Consider the following 19,505-nt stretch of genomic DNA (forward strand, 5'->3'; position numbering starts at 1 on the left):
GACTCGTCAGGTTCCCTGGGTTACACACTTAGCAAGGTGCCAACGTCAGGACAGCCGACCGCGCCCGCGCCACCTCACCCTGGGAGGAGCGTTATCAGCCCCAGGGCAACACTCGGGATGTCCTGCACCAAGTGACAGGGCTAGGGGCAGAGCGGGGTCGTCACCCGAGGTCACATGGCTCCGGAGCCCAACAGAAATCCCTCGGTTTCCTGCTGAGGAAAAGGAAGGAGGGGAGAAAGGAGAAGAGGAAGTGGAGAGGGAGGGAGGGAGGGAGGGGAGGGGAGGGGAGGGGAGGGGAGGGGAGGGGAGGGGAGGGGAGGGGAGGGGAGGGGAGGGAGGGAGGCGGGGCTGAGGGAAAGCCACCGGGAGCCTCGCCACCCAGGACACTGTTTTTAACCCTGGCTGAGGAGGGTACTTTTTTTATCCCTCACCTGAGGGTGATACTTTTTTTAACCCTCACTGGAGGATGATACTTTTTTTTAACCCTCTCCAAGGGTACTTTTTTCCATTGCTTTTCAGAGAGTGGAAGTGGGGGGGTGAGAAACACAGACTTGAGAGAGACACATCAATTGGTTGCCTCCTGCACGTGCCCCGACCAGCGCTGGGGATCGAGCCTGCAACTGAGGTACATGCTCTTGGCTGGGACTGAACCTGGGACCCTTCCGACGCTCTAACCACTGAGCCAAGCCAGCTAGTCCATTGATTTTTAGAGAGGGTAGAAGGGAGAGAGAGAGAGAGAGAGAAACATCGATGTGTGAGAGACACATCAACTGGTTCCCTCCCGTACTAGGGCTGGTATGTGCCCTTGATTGGGGATCCAACCCAAGACCCTTCAGCGTGCAGGCCGACGCTCTAACCGCTGAGCCACATCTGCCAGGGTGCCTGTTTCTCTTTTACTTTTTAAAATCAGCTACTAAAAAAAAAATGCTGATTGCCTCTGTGGCCCCCATCACATTTCTGTTGGACGATGCTGTTTGAGGAGGATGTATGCTCTAGGGGAGAAACAGAACAGAGTAAGTGCCACTGGTGGGGAGGGGACTCAGCTGAAAGGGAGTCTTTGCCACCCAGAAGACAGTTTTTAACCCTGGCTGAGGAGGATACTTTTTTTATCCTCCTGAAAGGGGGTGGTTGGGGAGGGCCTCTGTGAGGAGATGGCATTTGAGTCAAGACCCAAAGGAAGTGCAGGGAGGAACCAGGCAGAAGTCTGGGGAAGAGCTTACCAGGCAGAGGGAACAGCCAGTACAAAGGCCCTGAGGCAGGAGTGTGCCCTGATAGACTTTAATCAAGGTGCTAATTTCTCACACTAATGCAAATGACCCCACAACATTTTGACTATTCCCGGAGGTCTCTGGAGCTGCCAACAAATCACCACTTCCTGGAAAATCACCCGCGGCCTGTGTGTCTCCAGCCGCCTTCCCTCTCTAAGAGCTGGCAGCTGAACATCACCTTTGCCCCCAGCTCTCCAGACTTGAGACACAGTCTCTCTGTCGAGAGCTAAGCCTCCAGCACAAAACTACTTTCTAGGACAAAGGTGCAAATGTGTGGGGACCCTCAGGCCACAGCCGTTAGCAAACAACTCCGTTTCTGCCAGGTCACAAGAGCAGAGAGGCCTTAGCCGTCCCCTCAGCCCACAGCAGTGGGAGACATGAGTGTGGTTCCTGTCCCAGGACCCAGGAGGCTCGGCTGTACCTCCTTAGAGAAGAGATGCATATACTCATTCATTCATTCATTCATGCAACATAGACCTGCTAAGCACCCACTTGATGCCAGGCCTACTGTATGCCAGGGGATAGCATCGTGAGCAAGACAGACAGGTTCCCGAGGACATTTCTAGCTAAGTAATCATTCTGTGCAAAGGCCCTGGCCCCTGCGGCAAGATGTTCAGCTTGTTCAGGGAGCAGATAAGCAGAGGTGCTCTGTGAAGGCCCCTGAGACAGCACGCCCACCCCCTTCATTCCTCCTGTCCCAGCAGCATCACTGATACCACCTCTTTCACTCTTGATGTCTGTACAGTGAGTTATTGTCTCCTGTTTCTCAGGCCCCGGTAAAGAATTCTTTTTTTAAATTATTATTATTATTTTTTAATCCTCACCTGAGGATATTTTTCCATGTGGAAGGGCAAGAGAGAGAGAGAAACATCAGCGTGAGAGAGACATACCAATTGGTTGCCTCCAGCACGCCCTGGGTCAGGGGGCGAGCCTGCAGCCGAGGCCCGTGTCCTTGGCCAGAATCGAACCTGGGACCCTTCAGTCTGTAGTCGACACTCTAATCACTGAGCCACACTGGCCAGGGCGAGAATTCTGATTTAGTCCTGGGGGCCTAGCGTTCCTAGATCCCCAGTGGACTCCAACCACAGATAGCAGCAAACTGTATGCGCTGTTCTTTGAACTATATACTGTGTTTTTTCCATACAGGCACAGGAAGGGATTAGGAACAGTAACTCCGAATAGAACAATTGTAACAATGCGCTGTAAGAAAAGCTATGGAACGTGGTCTCTCATTACACTGACTCACCTTTCACTTAAAGGAAGCACTTTCCCGCTTCCCCTCGGCGTGTCCGAATGGCCAGCATCACTGCCCCATCTCAGGACGTCCCCTGGTGGGGAAAAAACAAATGTCTTTGCTGTTAAACCCCTGGAGTCGGTGCTCTTGAGTACTTCCAGGCAAAAGCATCTCAATGATCCCAGACACAAAGCCCTGTGGCGAGCAGCCAGCAGCCACAATCAACACCTCTACTGACTGGCTCATTTGGCGAATCTTTACCGAGCACCTTCCATGTGCCCAGACAGTGCTGGCGATCACGAGAGAGGCCCCTTCTGCACTCTCGTGGATGGAGACAGACACGAAAGCAAGTCTGAGAATAAGCGAACGAAATATCAGATCATGATCACTGTGGAGGGAGAAAAGGGTGGTTTGAGCCCGGCTGGTGTAGCTCAGTTGGTTGGGCATCGACCTATGAACCAAGAGGTCGCTGATTTGATTCTGGTCAGGGCACATGCCTGGGTTTTAGGCTCGATCCCCAGTAGGGGGGGTGCAGGAGGGAGGCAGCCGATCAATGGCTCTCATCGATGTTTCTATCTCTCTGTCCCTCTCCCTTGCTCTCTCTCTAAAATTAATAAAACATATTTAAAAAGAAAGAAAAGAGTGGTTTGATAAAGAGTGAGATGAGGTGGGACTCCTCTGGGAAGATGACGTTTGAGCAGAGAACTGAAGGAGGAAGAGCCAGCCACGTGAAGAACCGGGAAGCATCCCAGGTGGAGGGCACAACACGTGCAAAGGCCCTGGGGTGGGAGGGAACTTCGAGTGTCCAAGGAGCTGAGAGGCGGGCCATGTGGGTGGGGTGATTGTGGCAGCAGCTTACACAGAAGGCCCACAGTCCCAGTGTCTCTCCTCCCTCCCTCTTTCTGCATCTTTTTTTGTTTTTCTCTTTCCTTCTTTTCTGAGGGTTTTTGTTCCCAGGTCTGAAGTGTACGAGCTCTGGTTTATTGAAACCTGGGCTTCTCTTCCTGACTGCAGAGAACCACGTGAACTCTCCCTGTGCGTGGGCCTGAGGTACCCAGGCTTTTTAAATAAAAACCAAATTTTTGTGCCTCGGCCTCAGTAAACAGTCCCAGGGGCAGCCAGTCCCCATCTGTTTTTCTGTTTTTCCTGCCAGAGCAACTTTTTTTGTCCTGCCCAGTAAACTGCAGCTCCTGTCCCTGTCCCCTCCTCTGCCACCCCCTCGGCCTGGGCCCCGATCCATCAAAGCCTGGGGACAGGTCCACAGTGTCAGAGCAGGAGGCCAGCCACAGTGCAGCCAGGCCAAAGGATGCTTTAGACAGAAAAGGCCCCTGTCCTTTTTTAAAAAAGTCTCTCAACTATAGAACTATAGCAAAGATGCCCATTTCTTTCCTGAGGGTCCCAGAACTGTTCCTGGCACTGGCCTGAGGTGTGTGCCAGAGGTGGCTGGGACCCAGGTAGAAGCAGATCCTAAAAATATTCTTTGGAAAGCAAGGAATGGCAACACCATTCTAGACACGGCTGCCAGCCTCCTAGACCTGGGATTGGGCCTGGATGGGCGGTGCCGAGGGGACCCCTGGACGTTCCCCCACAGGGTTGCTCGTGTAACTGAGTTTGCTGAGCACTTGTTATGAGCAACAGGGCCCCTAATGCACAAGCCACGGCCTCATCCAGGTCTTGGACCAGTGGGGACAAAGATATTACTCTCACACCAGTGAGTCTGTGATGACACCTGAGGAAAATGCTTTCAGGAGAAGGAATCCTCTTCCATGAGGGTATTTACAGAGGTCAAGGAGCAGACCTTTCTCAAAGCAAAGGGGATCCCATAACTTCCTGCTCCCACCCTTCCCTGGCATAAAAATTCAGACCCCTCCCAGACCGCAGACCCTGCGGCTCTGGCCCTGGCCCCCCTCCCCTCCTTGCTGGCCCTCACTCCCGGAGATGCAGCCTCTCGTGGCTCTTCTGACACATGCAGCTCGTGCCCACTCCAGGACCTTGGCACGTGCTGTGCTCGCTGCTTTAAATGTTCCTCACAGGTCTGCACGGGAAGGCAGGTCTCCCCTGGCCAGCCCACCTAAAGTAACGCTCCCTAGCAAGCCATCCTGTTCCATTTTCCTTGAACCGGGACACTGTCCAGTCTGGTTGTCCACTGGCATGAAAGCATCAGAAGGGCAAAGACCCTGCCCATCCTCACAGCAGCCCCAATATATGCAGAAGGCACCGTGCTTTGTGGAATGAGTGAGTGAACGAATGAATGAGGAACCTGACCGCATCTGGGGGAGTGGGGGGGGCTTTCAGAAAAACTGCTGTCTGCGTTGACATTTGACAGACAAGGAGGGATTGGGCTGTTGACCCCAAACTTGGCCAACCACCAGGGTCCAGGGGGCTACACAGCACAGCGTGCCAACCTTGGGCCCCACCTCTGGAGAGTCTTGGGGCCTGGGATCCGGAACGGGTGGGGGTGGGGGTTAACTCCCTGTGGGATCCCCACGTGCAGATGGGGCTGTGGCTTCTTCAAGAGTAGCAGCTGCCGGCCACCTAGGACCATGTTAGAAATACAGGTTCTTGCCCAGCCGGGCGTGGCTCAGCGGTTGAGAGTTGAACCTAGGATCCAGGGGATCAGGGGTTCGATTCCCGGTCAGGGCACATGCCCGGATTGTGGGCTGCAGCCGATCAATGGTTCTCTCATCATTGATTTTTCTCTCTCCCTCTCCCTTCCTCTCTTTGAAATCAATAAAGATATATTTATAAAAAAAAAAAAAGAAAGAAATACAGGTTCTTGCCCTGGCCGGCGTGGCTCATTGGTTAGAGCGTCGGCCTGAGCCCTGAATGGCGGTGGGTTCGATTCCCAGTCAAGGGCAAGTGCCTGGGTTGCAGGTTTGATCCCTGGCCTGGTCGGGGTGCTGGCCTGGTCGGGGTGCGCATGGGAGGCAGCCAACCAATGTCTCTCTCGCGGGGATGTTTCTGTCTCCACCGCCCACCCTCCTCCCTTCCCCGCTCTCTAAAAATCAATGAAAAAAACATCCTCAGGTGAGGAGCAATGAAACAGAAATACAACTTCCTCGCTCCTTCCCCAGACCGAATCTGACTCGGAAGCAGTGGGGTGAGGCCCAGCGAGGACAGACCCCTGGGCCACTGGGGGAGGGGGACAAGGCCACCCAGGGGCACGGGCTTTGAGCCTGGCCCTCAGGGCCCCCTCCCTGAGGCAAGCCCCAGGCTGTCTCCCACAACGTTCTTCCCGGGGCGCTGCTGAGATCTGGAGCGTCAGGCCTCCCTGGGACCTCACACTTGATTTTGGCTCAAAAGTGTCACCTGAGCTGAAGTTGGTGCAATCGGCTGCCCTGCGTGGGGACCCGGCCCCGCCCTGCCCCACAGAGAAGTGAGAAAGGTCGGCAGGTGGGAAGGAATTGATTTCACCAAGGTGTTTACTGGCTCCAAGATACTCAAGTTCCTGAAACACGATAGCGAGACGCTCATTCAGAGGAAGGTGACACCGTGACACCGGCTTTCCCCCATGATTTATGTAACACCAGGGCCCTGGAGTGATTCTTCCCTCCATTCATTCGTTTCCGGCCTCCCTCCCCATCCCATTGCTAAGAGTTCTCTTGTTTCACTCTCAAGTTAATGTTTCTCTCTCCGTCTCCCTCTCCCTTCCTCTCCCTCTAAAAATCAATTTAAAATATATATATATTTTAAGGGGTAAGTCTTGTCCAGCTGTGTGGCTCGTCCCATGCACCAAGAGGTCACTAGTTCGATTCCCGGTCAGAGCACATGCCCGAGTTGGGGGTTCGATCCCCACGATGTTTGGGATGATTTAGTGAGCAACAGACAACAACAAAACAATACTGTTGAATTTTTTAAACCACATATCTGTATAAGGAATGCTTTTAATTTTAAAAAGATAATTAAGTCCCCTTTGCTGCTTTTAAAGTCTTTTAAAGATTTGCATAAAAGTTAAAAACATTCCTAGATCGCAGTTTTTGGCTCATGTATCCTAAGGAACTGCTTTCAGAATTGTTTCCTGATTGTGGAATATTTTGCATGTTCGTGAAATGACAGAGTGACACAGTGAGCACCATGGACCTAGCATCCAGCTCTAACAAACCTTAAATAATGACATTTGCTTCTGCTTGGTTTTTTAAAAACGTTTAAGTGGTAAAACAAAAACATAACAAAGTTCGCCGTCTTCACCATTTTTAAGTGCACAGAGTGTTAACTCCATCCACGAGGTTGTGCAACCGAGCTCCCGGATGTCTGCATCTTGCAAGAGTGAAATTCTGTCCCCATTAAGCAGCAACTCCTACCCCCGCCCCCAGCCCCTGGCAGCCACCACTCCACCTATGAATCTGACTACATTAGGTGCCTTGTATAAGTGGGATCACACAGTAGGTATGTTTTGGTGACAGGTTTACTTCCCTTTTTATTTTTTAAGTACATTTCTATTGATTCCAGAGAGAGGAAGGGAGGGGGGGAGAGAGAGAGAGAAACATCACTCATGAGAGTCATTGATCGGCTGCCTCCTGCCCGCCCCCTGCTGGGGATGGAGCCCACACCCGGCACGTGTCCTGACCCGGAATTGAACCTCGGTTTCCTGGATCCAGGGCTGATGCTCAACTGCTGAGCCACGCCCGCCAGGCTATTTCCCTTTTTAAACCGAAGTGAAACAACACAAAACTTAACCATTTTAAAGTGAACAAGTCAGTGGCATTCACAATGTTGTGCAACCTCCATCTCTAGTTCCCAAACTTTTCCATCGGCCCAAAATAAAACCCTATGCCTGTTAAACACAGTAAAGAACTGGAGGAAGGGAGGGAGTGATGGGAGAGGGGGAAGGAAAGGAAAGAGAGGCTGTCCTTGCTCACCTTTCTGTGATGCTCAGCCACCTCATCACCCCTTCTTGTGGCTGGTGAAGTTTGGGCCAGCCTCAGAGAGAAGTGGGGGGGCCAAGACACTCCCGTGTACAGCTAGCAGGTGATGTGGGTTTCGAGTCACGGAGCCCCACTTCGACTGTGTAACTATCAACCAGGGTCCTCTTCTGCCCCTCCCCCCTTGCACCCTCATGCCCTTGAGTGCTCAGAAAAACCTGCACGCTGGGTGATCGCTGGATGGCTCATCTCCTAGGCACTTAAAAGTCCTCCCCAGTGGAAGACTCTGACCATCTCCTGTGTCTCCACCTACCTCCTAAACACTTTTCTATGCCTTGCACATACTTTTTTTTTTTTTTTTTTTTACCATTTTAACCATTTTCCAAGTGTCCAGCTCAGTGGCATTAAGTACAGTGTTGTACAACCATCACCACCACCCATCTTCAGAACTTTCTTATCTTCTCAAACTGCAACTCTGTCCCCATTCAACACGAACTCCCCAGTCCTCCCTCTGCCAGCCCTTGGTACCCACCACTCTACCTTCTGTCTCTACAATTTTGACTACTCTATAAACCTCATGTAAGTGGAATCATGTAGTATTTGTTTTTGTGACTGGCTTCTTTCACTTAGCATGCTGTCCTCAAGGTTCACTGTGTCAGAGCTTCCTTTTCATGGCTGAACAATATTCCGCCGTAGGGAGGGACTACATTTTGCTCATCTATCGTCTATCGCTGGGTTGTTTCCGCCTTCTGGCTATTGGAACAGTGCTGCTATGAACATAACATATCATCATCATTCTTAAATGTTACATACTTCAGCTAAGTCAACAGTTCCATGTCTGTTCCTGCCTGAATCTTGGATTCCAAGAACAGACTGGTCAACCAGTCACTGAGAAGGGCCAGTGACAGCCCCTTACTAGTCCAGGTAAATGAACAAGCTATACCTGATAATGTCCTGTGAGACACTGTTACCTGTTGTCAGAGCTCTGGATACTCTGTATCTGATTTTGCCTCTCCCTCTGTACCCACCATAGCTAATAATTAGCAGCACACAGCTCAACACAGATAATGGATGAGGCAACCAGTATCAACAAGACGCCCTCCCAGAGGACAAAGTCCCCCAGTGAGACATAAAAAGCTTCAAGAAAGGTTTTCCACATTGAAAGTGATTTTGTCAAATGAAATAATTAACGAGGTTCTTATTAAAACAACTGTAAGCTACATTGAAACTATTATTAGCTCCCATTTTCCACCTAGCAGATGAGAGAAGATCTGAGCTGGAGAAGCCCATGTGCCAGCGAGGGTGTGGGTGTGAGAGACAGGTACTGTTGCCTAACTAACGCTGGCAGAAGTGTAAATTTGGATAACCTTGTTGGAGGGGAATTGGGAAAAGCCTGGCTAAATGTAAAATGCCTATGACCTTTGACCCAGCAAGCCCCCTTCGAGAAATTTATGTTTCAGCTATACAAGTACTCATGAGCAAAGACCTATGGGCAAGAACAGTCTTGTTGCACTGGTTACAGTAGCAAAATATTAGAAGCAACCTGAATCTCCAGCAATTGGGGATTGCTTAACTAAATTATGGCCCCTCTGCCCCCACACTGTCCAACAGGACTTTCTGCAGGGATGGGATTGGTTTGTATCTGCGCTGTCCAGTCTGTCAGCCCCAGTCAAATCTTTTTGTTGGGCACCTGAAATGTGGCTAGTGCAATTGAGAAAATAATTTCATTCTGTTCTGATTTAAATTTAAATAGCCACATGTGAATAGTGGCTGTGGTGTTAAATCTGGGCATGTACCCTGACCGGGAATCGAACCCCAACCACCTGGATCCTAAGTCGACGCTCAACCGCTGAGCCACACCTGACAGGGCTAAAATTAATATTCTTACGTGGAAAAAAAACAAGGTAGAAAGAGTATGTATGGCCTGGCTGGGGTGGCTCCGCGGTTGAGCATCGACCTAGGATCCAGGAGATTGAGGTTCAATTCCCCATCAGGGCACATGCCCAGGTTGCGGGCTTGATCTCCAGGAGGGGGCATGCAGGAGGCAGCCGATCAACGACTCTCATCATTGGTGTTTCTCTCTCTCTCTCTCCGCCTCCCTTCCTTTCTCTGAAATCAATAAAGATATTTGTTAAAAAAGAGTATGTATGGTATGCTTTCAGTTTATGTAGTTAGAAAAAGGGTCATGCAAGTAGCCTCCCGAATGCATAGAATATTTAGGATATACAAGAAACTGCTGATCATGGGCAAAGGAACTGATACAATTTGAATGTTTGTGTCCCCCCAAAATTCAATTGGGTGTTTTAAATTAATGGGGCCTTTGGAAGGTGATTAGGCCATAAGGGTGGAGCCCTCCTAATGGGATTGGTGCCCTTCTTATGAGACCCCATGGAGGAGCTCCTTTGCCTCTCCTGCCATATGAGGATACATAGAAAAGACAGCCACCAAGGACAAATACCACATGATTTCACATTCACGTGGAACCTAATGAACAAAATGAATGAACAAACAAAACAGAAACAGACTCATAGACACAGAGCACGGAGTGATGGCTGCCGCAGGGGAGGGGGTGGGGGAGTTGGTGAAAAGGTGAAGGGACTGAGAAGTACAGGTTGATAGCTACAGAACAGTCATGGGGATGCCAATTATAGGGGACATAGTCAATAACACTGTAATAACTGTGCATGGTGCCAGGTGGGCACTGGAAATATCGGGGGGACACTTCGTAAGGGATGTGATTTTCTATTCTGTACACCAGGGTTGTGGGTTCGATTCCCCATTGGTGAGCCAGAAAGTGGGCCTTACCTGACATAGATCAGCCAGCACCTTGATGTTAGACCTCCAGCCTCCAGAACTGCGAGAAACGCTTGTTGTTTGAGCCACGAGCTTATGGTGCTTTGTCACAGCCGCCCCAACAGCCTGAGACAGAACAGAGGGCCAAGGACATGAGAAAAATTCTACTCTGCCCCATTTTTAATTTTTTACATGCACGTGCATTACTTCATTTTTTTAAAAATCTGTTTTTGATTTTTTAGAGAGCGAAGGAGAGAGAGAAACATCAATCGGCTGCTTCCTGCATGGCCCTACTGGGGTCGAGCTGGCAACCCGGGCATGTGCTCTGACCAGGAATAGTACCGGTGGCCTCTTGGTGCTCGGGAGGACGCTCAACCAACTGAGCCACACCTGCTGGTATGTGTAAAACAATAGGTTCCTTCCATCTAAGCATAATCTAGTAAATAAATAAGAATACACATTTGAAAATTTTAAAAAAATAAAAGTAGTTGTTTCCAATTCTAACGAGGATGTGTTTAAGTCAGTTCCTCACAGCAGTGACTTGCTTCCCACCCCTGCCCTCTGGGCAAAATGATTTTCTCTTATTTGTCTCTAAACTCACAGGCTGGCCCCCGGATGTGACCGACGCAGTTTGCTGATGACCAAGTAGAGAAGAGCACTGCGAAAGGCCCTCCAGGGGCCTGCCTCACGCGGAAAAACAAGTTACCTGGAGCCGCTAGGGGGCGCTGCAGGCCGCCTGCCTAAGCCAGTCCGTCCCAGCTGCTCCCTCTTCCGGCAGAAATGGACGCTGCAGACCAAAATGACATCCTTAAGTCAAAAGGCTCTTGCCAATCTGTAAACAATTCACCTCTGCGAAAGCCGTATGTGTAAGTAGCTTGGTGAGGATTTTGTTGTGCTTTCACATAAAACATAAAAAGGAACACTACTTTTAAACAACTAAATTTTCTTCTGGTTTATTCGAGGCTCACACAACTGCATCTACCTAAGTGAACCCTTACATAGTATTAATTCAAGTGTGAAACCAAACTTGGGGGTGCTTGCAGATTTACCAGCCACTCTGAAACTGATCACATCTAGCATCTGTTATTTAAATACTAGACTGAGGACTCCTCGATGGCAGAAACCCTTCCCATTAATCATTGGATCGCTGTGATTCCGGACATGCTTGTATTTGTTGGCGGGTCCTGTAAATGTTCACTAGGGACTGTCGCTTCCTTTGCTCGAGAAAATTACATAAAAGGCAAGGTGCGGTATGCTGTCTTCTGTGAGCGGGGAATTGTATACGCATAGAAAAACTGCCACGTACATCCTGACTGGGTGGATGGGAGGCTAGAGTATTAGCAAGAATGAGGCATGTCCAGATATACTGGTGTGAAAAAAATGTTCAGAACTAGTTCAAAAAAAGGAAAGCTGAGGGTACCAGAGTCAAGTCCTTGTCACGTTTGGTATTGCTGTAGATTTTGGTGACATGTAAATAATATGTAAAGCAAGTTTTTATGACCAAGGAATCAAATTTATTGAATTTTGATTGCAAGTTGAAACTGAGCAAAAACAGCAGCATATACTCTTTTCATGGACTATTAAAAAAAGCTTAGAAACTTGTGAATGGCCCTGTTTATGTGTATACATGTGTATATAATAAATGTGGTGTGTACATTGCACAGGGGAAAAAAATCCAAAAAACTGCAACTTTAATTAAAAGCTTTTTTATCACTGGGAAGTAAAAATGGGTAGTTGATTAAGGATTTAGATGGGTTATCTCTGGCTTTGTAACACATAGCACACACCTTATAAACAATGAGGCAAGCATGTTCCTCACTCACTCTTCCTGGGAGCAAGCTTGCCCGGTCCTCTACACCTGGATTTTAATGTATTGGTTTTTCTGTGATTGGTGACAGGAAGCACTGTAGTTCAAGGAGCCGTGTTCAGTGAGCTCAGCTGAGCACCCCCACCCTGAAACACCACAGCTTCATTAGACTAACGCTCTGGTGCTCCAATCCCAAGACCCTTCCAGCCCTGGGGAACGCAGGTAGGGTCTCCACTTGTCTTAAGGGACATCAGAGTACAACGAAATGACCCAGTCCCACACTTTCAACTACTGCTAGCTACTGAACCACTTGTACCTGCAGACTCTAAAAACTTGTCAACACTCAGGAACTTTGCGATGCTTGTCCGGCAGTGGTTATTTTCAAGTGATTTGAGGTTTTTAACTCCCCATGTTGTGGCCATTCTTAATGAGCAAAATTTCTCTACACCGTAATACCCTAAAAACAGGAATTGGAGCGGAAGGGCTGGTGCTCTCTGGAGAAACTCTTTAAGGGGGCTGACTTTCGGGGCTGCCTACTTATATTAAACCACCTTCCCTGCAACTTCCTTCCTTGGTTCTAGTACTGATATAAAGAACCACTTACCAGCATCATCTGATTGGGCAAACGCCACTACTATGAATGTCTGTAAATAAAGACCAAGGGCCAACTACTTCTGCTTCACCCACTACCAGTTAAGTTATACAAGAACCTGCATCTGTAGTCCCATGAAATTGAAGCACACACTTGATCAATTATTCCAATAGCTTTTCTTCTCAAAGTAGCCACTAGCATAATGCACACTACCCTTCCTTCAAAGTCTGGCCCAATGATTTTCTATACAACTGACGTTAAATAAAGCTACATATTAAAGTTCATTTCTCCTGCATTCCTGTCAACCACCCCACCCTTCACCTTCTGGTATTCCAGAAACTCCCCCATTCTCAGGCACCTACTACCACATCCAAATTCAGATTTTTAGTCAGTAGTTTCCTAGTAAACCTACATTTGTGTGTACATGTGAAAAATCCTAACTGCAACCTCCAATTTGTCAACTTTTCATTCTTACCCGTCTTATTTAAGGCCACCTTACACTTACATTATTCCTCATTACCACAAAATTATGTTAGACTTGGAAAACCTTGATCCCTCAACACCACATTCTAAATTAAGAAAAACTTCCTTAACACTGATAGAGGGGGGAAAAAAAGAAATCACACTTCTTGTGAATGCAACAACTTTATTCAAAGAAACGTGCAATTAAACTGATTGAAGGCTTAAAAGGAGGAACTTAGACACCTCCTCTCAAGCGCAGGACCAGGTGCAGAGTGGACTCCTTCTGGATGTTGTAGTCAGACAGGGTGCGCCCGTCTTCCAGCTGCTTCCCGGCGAAGATCAGCCTCTGCTGGTCTGGGGGGATGCCCTCCTTGTCTTGAATCTTGGCCTTGACATTCTCGATGGTGTCACTGGGCTCGACCTCAAGGGTGATGGTCTTACCGGTCAGGGTCTTCACGAAGATCTGCATGCCACCTCGGAGGCGCAGGACCAGGTGCAGAGTGGACTCCTTCTGGATGTTGTAGTCGGACAGGGTGCGCCCGTCTTCCAGCTGCTTCCCGGCGAAGATCAGCCTCTGCTGGTCTGGGGGGATGCCCTCCTTGTCTTGAATCTTGGCCTTGACATTCTCGATGGTGTCACTGGGCTCGACCTCAAGGGTGATGGTCTTACCGGTCAGGGTCTTCACGAAGATCTGCATGCCACCTCGGAGGCGCAGGACCAGGTGCAGAGTGGACTCCTTCTGGATGTTGTAGTCGGACAGGGTGCGCCCGTCTTCCAGCTGCTTCCCGGCAAAGATCAGCCTCTGCTGGTCGGGGGGGATGCCCTCCTTGTCTTGGATCTTGGCCTTGACATTCTCGATGGTGTCACTGGGCTCGACCTCAAGGGTGATGGTCTTACCGGTCAGGGTCTTCACGAAGATCTGCATGCCACCTCGGAGGCGCAGGACCAGGTGCAGAGTGGACTCCTTCTGGATGTTGTAGTCGGACAGGGTGCGCCCGTCTTCCAGCTGCTTCCCGGCGAAGATCAGCCTCTGCTGGTCGGGGGGGATGCCCTCCTTGTCTTGGATCTTGGCCTTGACATTCTCGATGGTGTCACTGGGCTCGACCTCAAGGGTGATGGTCTTACCGGTCAGGGTCTTCACGAAGATCTGCATGCCACCTCGGAGGCGCAGGACCAGGTGCAGAGTGGACTCCTTCTGGATGTTGTAGTCGGACAGGGTGCGCCCGTCTTCCAGCTGCTTCCCGGCGAAGATCAGCCTCTGCTGGTCTGGGGGGATGCCCTCCTTGTCTTGAATCTTGGCCTTGACATTCTCGATGGTGTCACTGGGCTCGACCTCAAGGGTGATGGTCTTACCGGTCAGGGTCTTCACGAAGATCTGCATGCCACCTCGGAGGCGCAGGACCAGGTGCAGAGTGGACTCCTTCTGGATGTTGTAGTCGGACAGGGTGCGCCCGTCTTCCAGCTGCTTCCCGGCAAAGATCAGCCTCTGCTGGTCGGGGGGGATGCCCTCCTTGTCTTGGATCTTGGCCTTGACATTCTCGATGGTGTCACTGGGCTCGACCTCAAGGGTGATGGTCTTACCGGTCAGGGTCTTCACGAAGATCTGCATGCCACCTCGGAGGCGCAGGACCAGGTGCAGAGTGGACTCCTTCTGGATGTTGTAGTCGGACAGGGTGCGCCCGTCTTCCAGCTGCTTCCCGGCGAAGATCAGCCTCTGCTGGTCTGGGGGGATGCCCTCCTTGTCTTGGATCTTGGCCTTGACATTCTCGATGGTGTCACTGGGCTCGACCTCAAGGGTGATGGTCTTACCGGTCAAGGTCTTCACGAAGATCTGCATCGTCTGTTAGTAAAGACAGAAACAAAACAAAGAACCCAAGAGTTCAGCAGGCAACTCGCAGGTCAACACATTTCTAATGGTTACACGTCATTTTTTATTGGTCAAGTGACTAAGACAAAAACTCACAATGCAATGCACAAATCACATATCACAGGAATGTGCACCTGAAACCTGTATGACCTTAACCACTGCCACCTCATTAGAAAACAAACAGCTCCAGCTCCCGCCAGGCGTTGCTCAGCAGCTGGAGAGCATCGACCTAGGATCCAGGAGGATGGAGGTTCGATTCAGGGTCAGGGCACATGCTCAGGTGCTCGATCCCCAGCAGGGGGCGTGCAGGAGGCAGCCAATCCATGACTCTCGACATGGATGTTTCTCTCTCTCCCCCTCTCCTGCTTTCTCTAAAATCAACAAAAACACGTATTTAAAAACGAAACAACAAATCAACACCGAACTTGCCTAAGAAACCTCAGGGGGTGAAGTGAAACCTTCTGCACAAAGTGAAAACCCCAGCTCCAGGCGCTCACAGGAGACCAGCGGGGACACGGGACCCGGCGGACCCCGGGCCTCACTCACCCGCTGGACGTCCGTCTCCGGTCAGGTCTAAGCACCGCCCCGGGCCCAACCCCCGCGTCCCGCCGCCTCACGGGGCTTCCGGGACGCCGGCGGGGGCCCACCCTCCAATGTGAGCGCACAGGGGGTGACGTCACGCGCCCGCCCCCGCCCCGCCCCGGGTGCAGGGCTGCTCCGAGCCGCGCGGCCCCTCAGGGCGGCGAGAAACCGCGACCTGCAGCCGGTCAGGCCGCGGGACACACTTCATGTTCAATTCCCCCCCAAATGCCGCCCAACCTGGTCCCCTCCATCCCCCCCCAAAAAAAAACCGCGGTCGCCCGCGGCTAAGGCCTCAGCGCCGGCCGCGCTCCTCCACCCACGGTCCCCCGCACCCTCCGCTTCCTCCTCACAGGCCGCCGGCGGGACGGCCCCGGCCGCCATTTTGCGCCGCCCCCGCCCCCCAGCCCAGGGCCGCCCGGCTCGCGGGACCTGGTGAGCCGGGACCCCCGGCTGCCGGCAGCTCGCGGCGGACAACACGCCTCCGGCCCCCGCGCAGCCCGGCGGCCCCGAGGCCCCCGCCCGTCCTCACCGAGAGACGGTGAAGGAAGCTGCGCGCGCAGAGAAGGACGACAACTGGGTTCGCGGCCGGCTCCGATCTGCCCGCGCCCCGCCCGGCGCCGCCTTATATAGCGTCCGGCGGCCGCGCCCAGATCCCTCCGCGGAAAGGCCGAGAAGGGACTACTTCCTTCGGCGCCTCCGCCGTCCGCGGGGACAGCTAGCTCGCAGCGCCCTCTAACTGCCCCCCTCGCACGTCCTCGCGTGAGGGCGGGAGCTGTGGGCTGAGTCGCCCGGGGAAGGGGCCGCGCTCCCGAGTGGCCGCGCGGAGGGATCAGCGCGCGGCCGATGCGCGCTGCGTCCTGGAACGTGGCCGGCGCTCGACTCGGGGGGAGGGGGAGGGGGGAAGGGAGCCCGCGGGCGGCGGGAGCGAAAACCTGGAGCGGATTCTGCAGGCGCCCGGAGCGGATGGGGACCCCGCGTGTGTTTTTTGTTCCGCTTCTTGACCCCGACTCCCCGCTGCCTTCAACCTGAATGCTCCCCGCCGTTCTGGGGACCCACCCTCGGCGGACAGGGGTCCGGCCCTGCGCCTGGTGCAGAGTCGGGGGCGCGCTCCCCTCCCCCCTCCTCCTCCGCGAAACGAAAGGAGTCTTTATTTGGGGGTCACATTGACGATTATGAGAGTGTCTGTTCCCCAACGTTCTCTCCACGCCCCCCCAGGCCCGTCGCGAGGGCTCCCCGAGCCTCAGCCCCGCACCCCCCTCCCTCCCCGGACTCGGCGGCCGGCCCATCCCCCCGGCGGGCAGCGGGACAAGGCGGGTGACGCTGCAAATCTGAGCTCAGGGCCGCCGGGCCGCCTCCGCCGCGCTGGCCTCCGGGCCTGGCACCGCAGGAAGGGCTCAAAAAATGTTTCCATCGGGGACGTGGGATTGGATTTTTAAAAGGAAAGGTGGAAACTTGAACACAGCTTTGTACAAACGACCTGAGCGGGACCTGAAAGCTGGGCTGTTGTTAACTTCCCGGAGGTTCCTTGCCCTGGACATGTCAGCTGGGTTGGGGTTTCTTGCAGCCTGACTTTGTAAGAGACACGAGCTGACGCTCAGCCCCGTGTGTTTCTAAGGGGGAAACATTGTCTCGTGTAATATCCCAACTATGAAATTTAATTCCACAAATTCCTTTTGGGGGAAAAAAAGGTGAAAAGAGGTCATTTTCATTTTTTACAATGACCTATTCTGGGGTCTTTATGCGTCATTTCTGCAGCGTAGTTTTAAGTGCTTTTAGATATATGAACGCGGTGAACATGTAGAACAGGTTTTTTAAAAGCCTGCAGTAAAAAGTCCCCCTCCTGTCCTCATTTCCTTAGTCACTCTTCCTTCTGGACTCTTCTAGAAACTTTTCCTACTCCTGAAAATGAGGAAGAAAGGGCGTATTTTCATTTCTACCCTGTATAAGGCCTTTGAGAAGAAAAAAAAATTTTTTTTTTTAAAGCAGTAGCAAAAAAATGACTAACCGTGGGCCCATTCCCCTGGCCTAATCCCCAAGCGACTACAAAAACTTTTGCCATTAACAAAAGACTACCTTCCTGGTTTATACGGTAAACATTATATTATTTCAACATCACGCTTAAAATGCGAACCCAACCAAAACAAAACTATATTTTGTTTGGCAGCCAATGTATGTTTGTGTTTATGAAAAAGGTCTGAGCAGTTGAAAATAGACTTTACCCTCTGTTATTTTTAACATTTTTCAAAGAGAATGAACTCATTACTGGGGAGTTAAAATGGATAAACGGTCATTTTTCCGGTTAGCAGGAGACCCCAGTGACTTCCAATAGAGATTTCTACAAAGATCACTTCTTTCTAAATTTCCAGCGAGAGGTTTTAAAGGAACAAAACATTGAGATTCTTTATAAGGTTATTTCTTCCTGAATTTCAAGAAGTTTGGAAGGTTTTAGAGGAACAGTGGAGATTCTAAGGTGACCAGGCCCAGCTCCAAACCACACCCTGTGTTTGCTTTTTTTCGGCTGTTGTTTTGCTGCGAGCCTTGTGATTAATGTTGTTTAAAGGCTGAGTCAGGCGCTTTGTTGAGACATAGCTTTCCTCAGAGTCCAAAGGTAGAGAGGAAAAACAGCCCTGATTTCAGAGGCCGGGGAGGGAGGAGAGGAGGGGAGGAAGGAGACCCACTCAGAGGTGGGCATTGGGCCCAGGGTTATCTCCAAAGAGAAAAACAATGTGATTATAAGGGGGTGGGCAGAAAAAAAATTCTGAAATACCCCCCGCATTCCCTAACCGAAGCCCAACAGTGTGTTTTGTTCCAGTAAATAGAAGTAAACATTGATCCAAGAGCACCGAGGTAAGGAGAGAAAATGACCTCCCCAAAGAGAGGTGACGGATGTTTCTGTATAGGCCAGGGGTTCTCAACCAGGAGGGATTGGGGATGCTGGCAGTTTCTGGGGATACTGCTTTGGTCGTCCCAACTGGGTGGGGTACTGGGGAGCCATGGGGAACGGTGCCACTAGCAGCCAGTGGTAGAGGCCCTGGATTCGGCTCAACACCCTGCCGCGGACAGTCTCCTGCAACACACAGTCACCTGGCCCCAGATGTCAGTCATGCCCATGTTCAGAACCCCTGGTCGACGGGGTTTTTGTCGTTGTCCTGGTGGCAACGGCTGCTCTATTTGCTGAGCAGGGCTCCTGAGGTCCAGTGCCCCACTGGGTCCTCAGGAATCAGGCCTCATGTCACGCTCCTCACCCTAAAGTCCCCTGACCTAGAATGCAGCACGCTAGAAGGTGCCAGAAGCAGGATGAGTCACTGGATCCATTTTCGGTTCCTTCCTCCCCCCCCTCCCGCCCCCCCCAGATCCGTCCTTTTGCAGACGCCCCAGAAACAGTGGCTTCGGAGCTGCCACAAATGGGAGAGCGACACAGGCCCAGCAACAGGGGCCTGATTGGCGGGCACGCTGTGCACATGCCGAGCTGAGCTCACAAAGGGCCGGGTGTTGTGCTGCAGGAGGGGGGGGCTGAGGGCAGAGCTTGGACTGGTGCCTATTGGTCTGCCACCCGCCCCCCCACGTACCCAGGATTCAGTTCCCTTGAAGGTTACAACCTTGTATGGGACTTAAAACTCAGCATCGTGGGAATGTTCGAGAACACAATGACCGGCAGACATCCCCCCCCCAGCTGGATTGGAAAGGTTTGCCTGTTTTGTCATAGGTTATATAACCATACAGGGCAGTCAAGGGTATCTGCAGCTCAAGGGGGAAAAAAAACACAGGAAAGAAAAAAAAAGCAACACACAGCGGTCCAAGGGACTCTGTTCTTTTTCCTGTTTTCGCCGGTACATTTGCATCGTGAGGCAGAACACGACTGCTCCAGCTTCTGCAAATTACCCATTTCAACCGCCTAAGCTATCGGGGGCTGTATAAAAAAATAATTGTGGTAGAAGACGCTTAACAAAATTGACCGTCTCAACTATTTTTAAAGTGTACAGCTCAGTAGTGCCGAGCGTTATTGTAAGAGAGGAAAAATAATTCACCTTTCTGAGT

The 19,505-nt window shown here is 51.4% G+C and overlaps 1 protein-coding gene across 1 annotated transcript; it reads right to left on the reverse strand.

Annotated features, from left to right (window-relative positions):
* Nucleotides 1-13,182: 13,182 nt before the first annotated feature.
* On the reverse strand, nt 13,183-16,097 carry UBC (ubiquitin C). The gene is made up of 2 exons (XM_087828710.1): nt 15,997-16,097; nt 13,183-14,858 (listed from the first exon to the last, which is right to left on the reverse strand). Exon 2 carries the CDS (start codon nt 14,853-14,855, stop codon nt 13,254-13,256), a length of 1,602 nt encoding a protein of 533 aa, XP_087684836.1. The 5' UTR covers nt 14,856-14,858; nt 15,997-16,097; the 3' UTR covers nt 13,183-13,253.
* Nucleotides 16,098-19,505: the final 3,408 nt, after the last annotated feature.

This window comes from Miniopterus natalensis, chromosome 20 (assembly GCF_054644295.1).
Source record: "Miniopterus natalensis isolate mMinNat1 chromosome 20, mMinNat1.hap1, whole genome shotgun sequence".
Lineage (NCBI taxonomy): Eukaryota > Metazoa > Chordata > Mammalia > Chiroptera > Miniopteridae > Miniopterus > Miniopterus natalensis.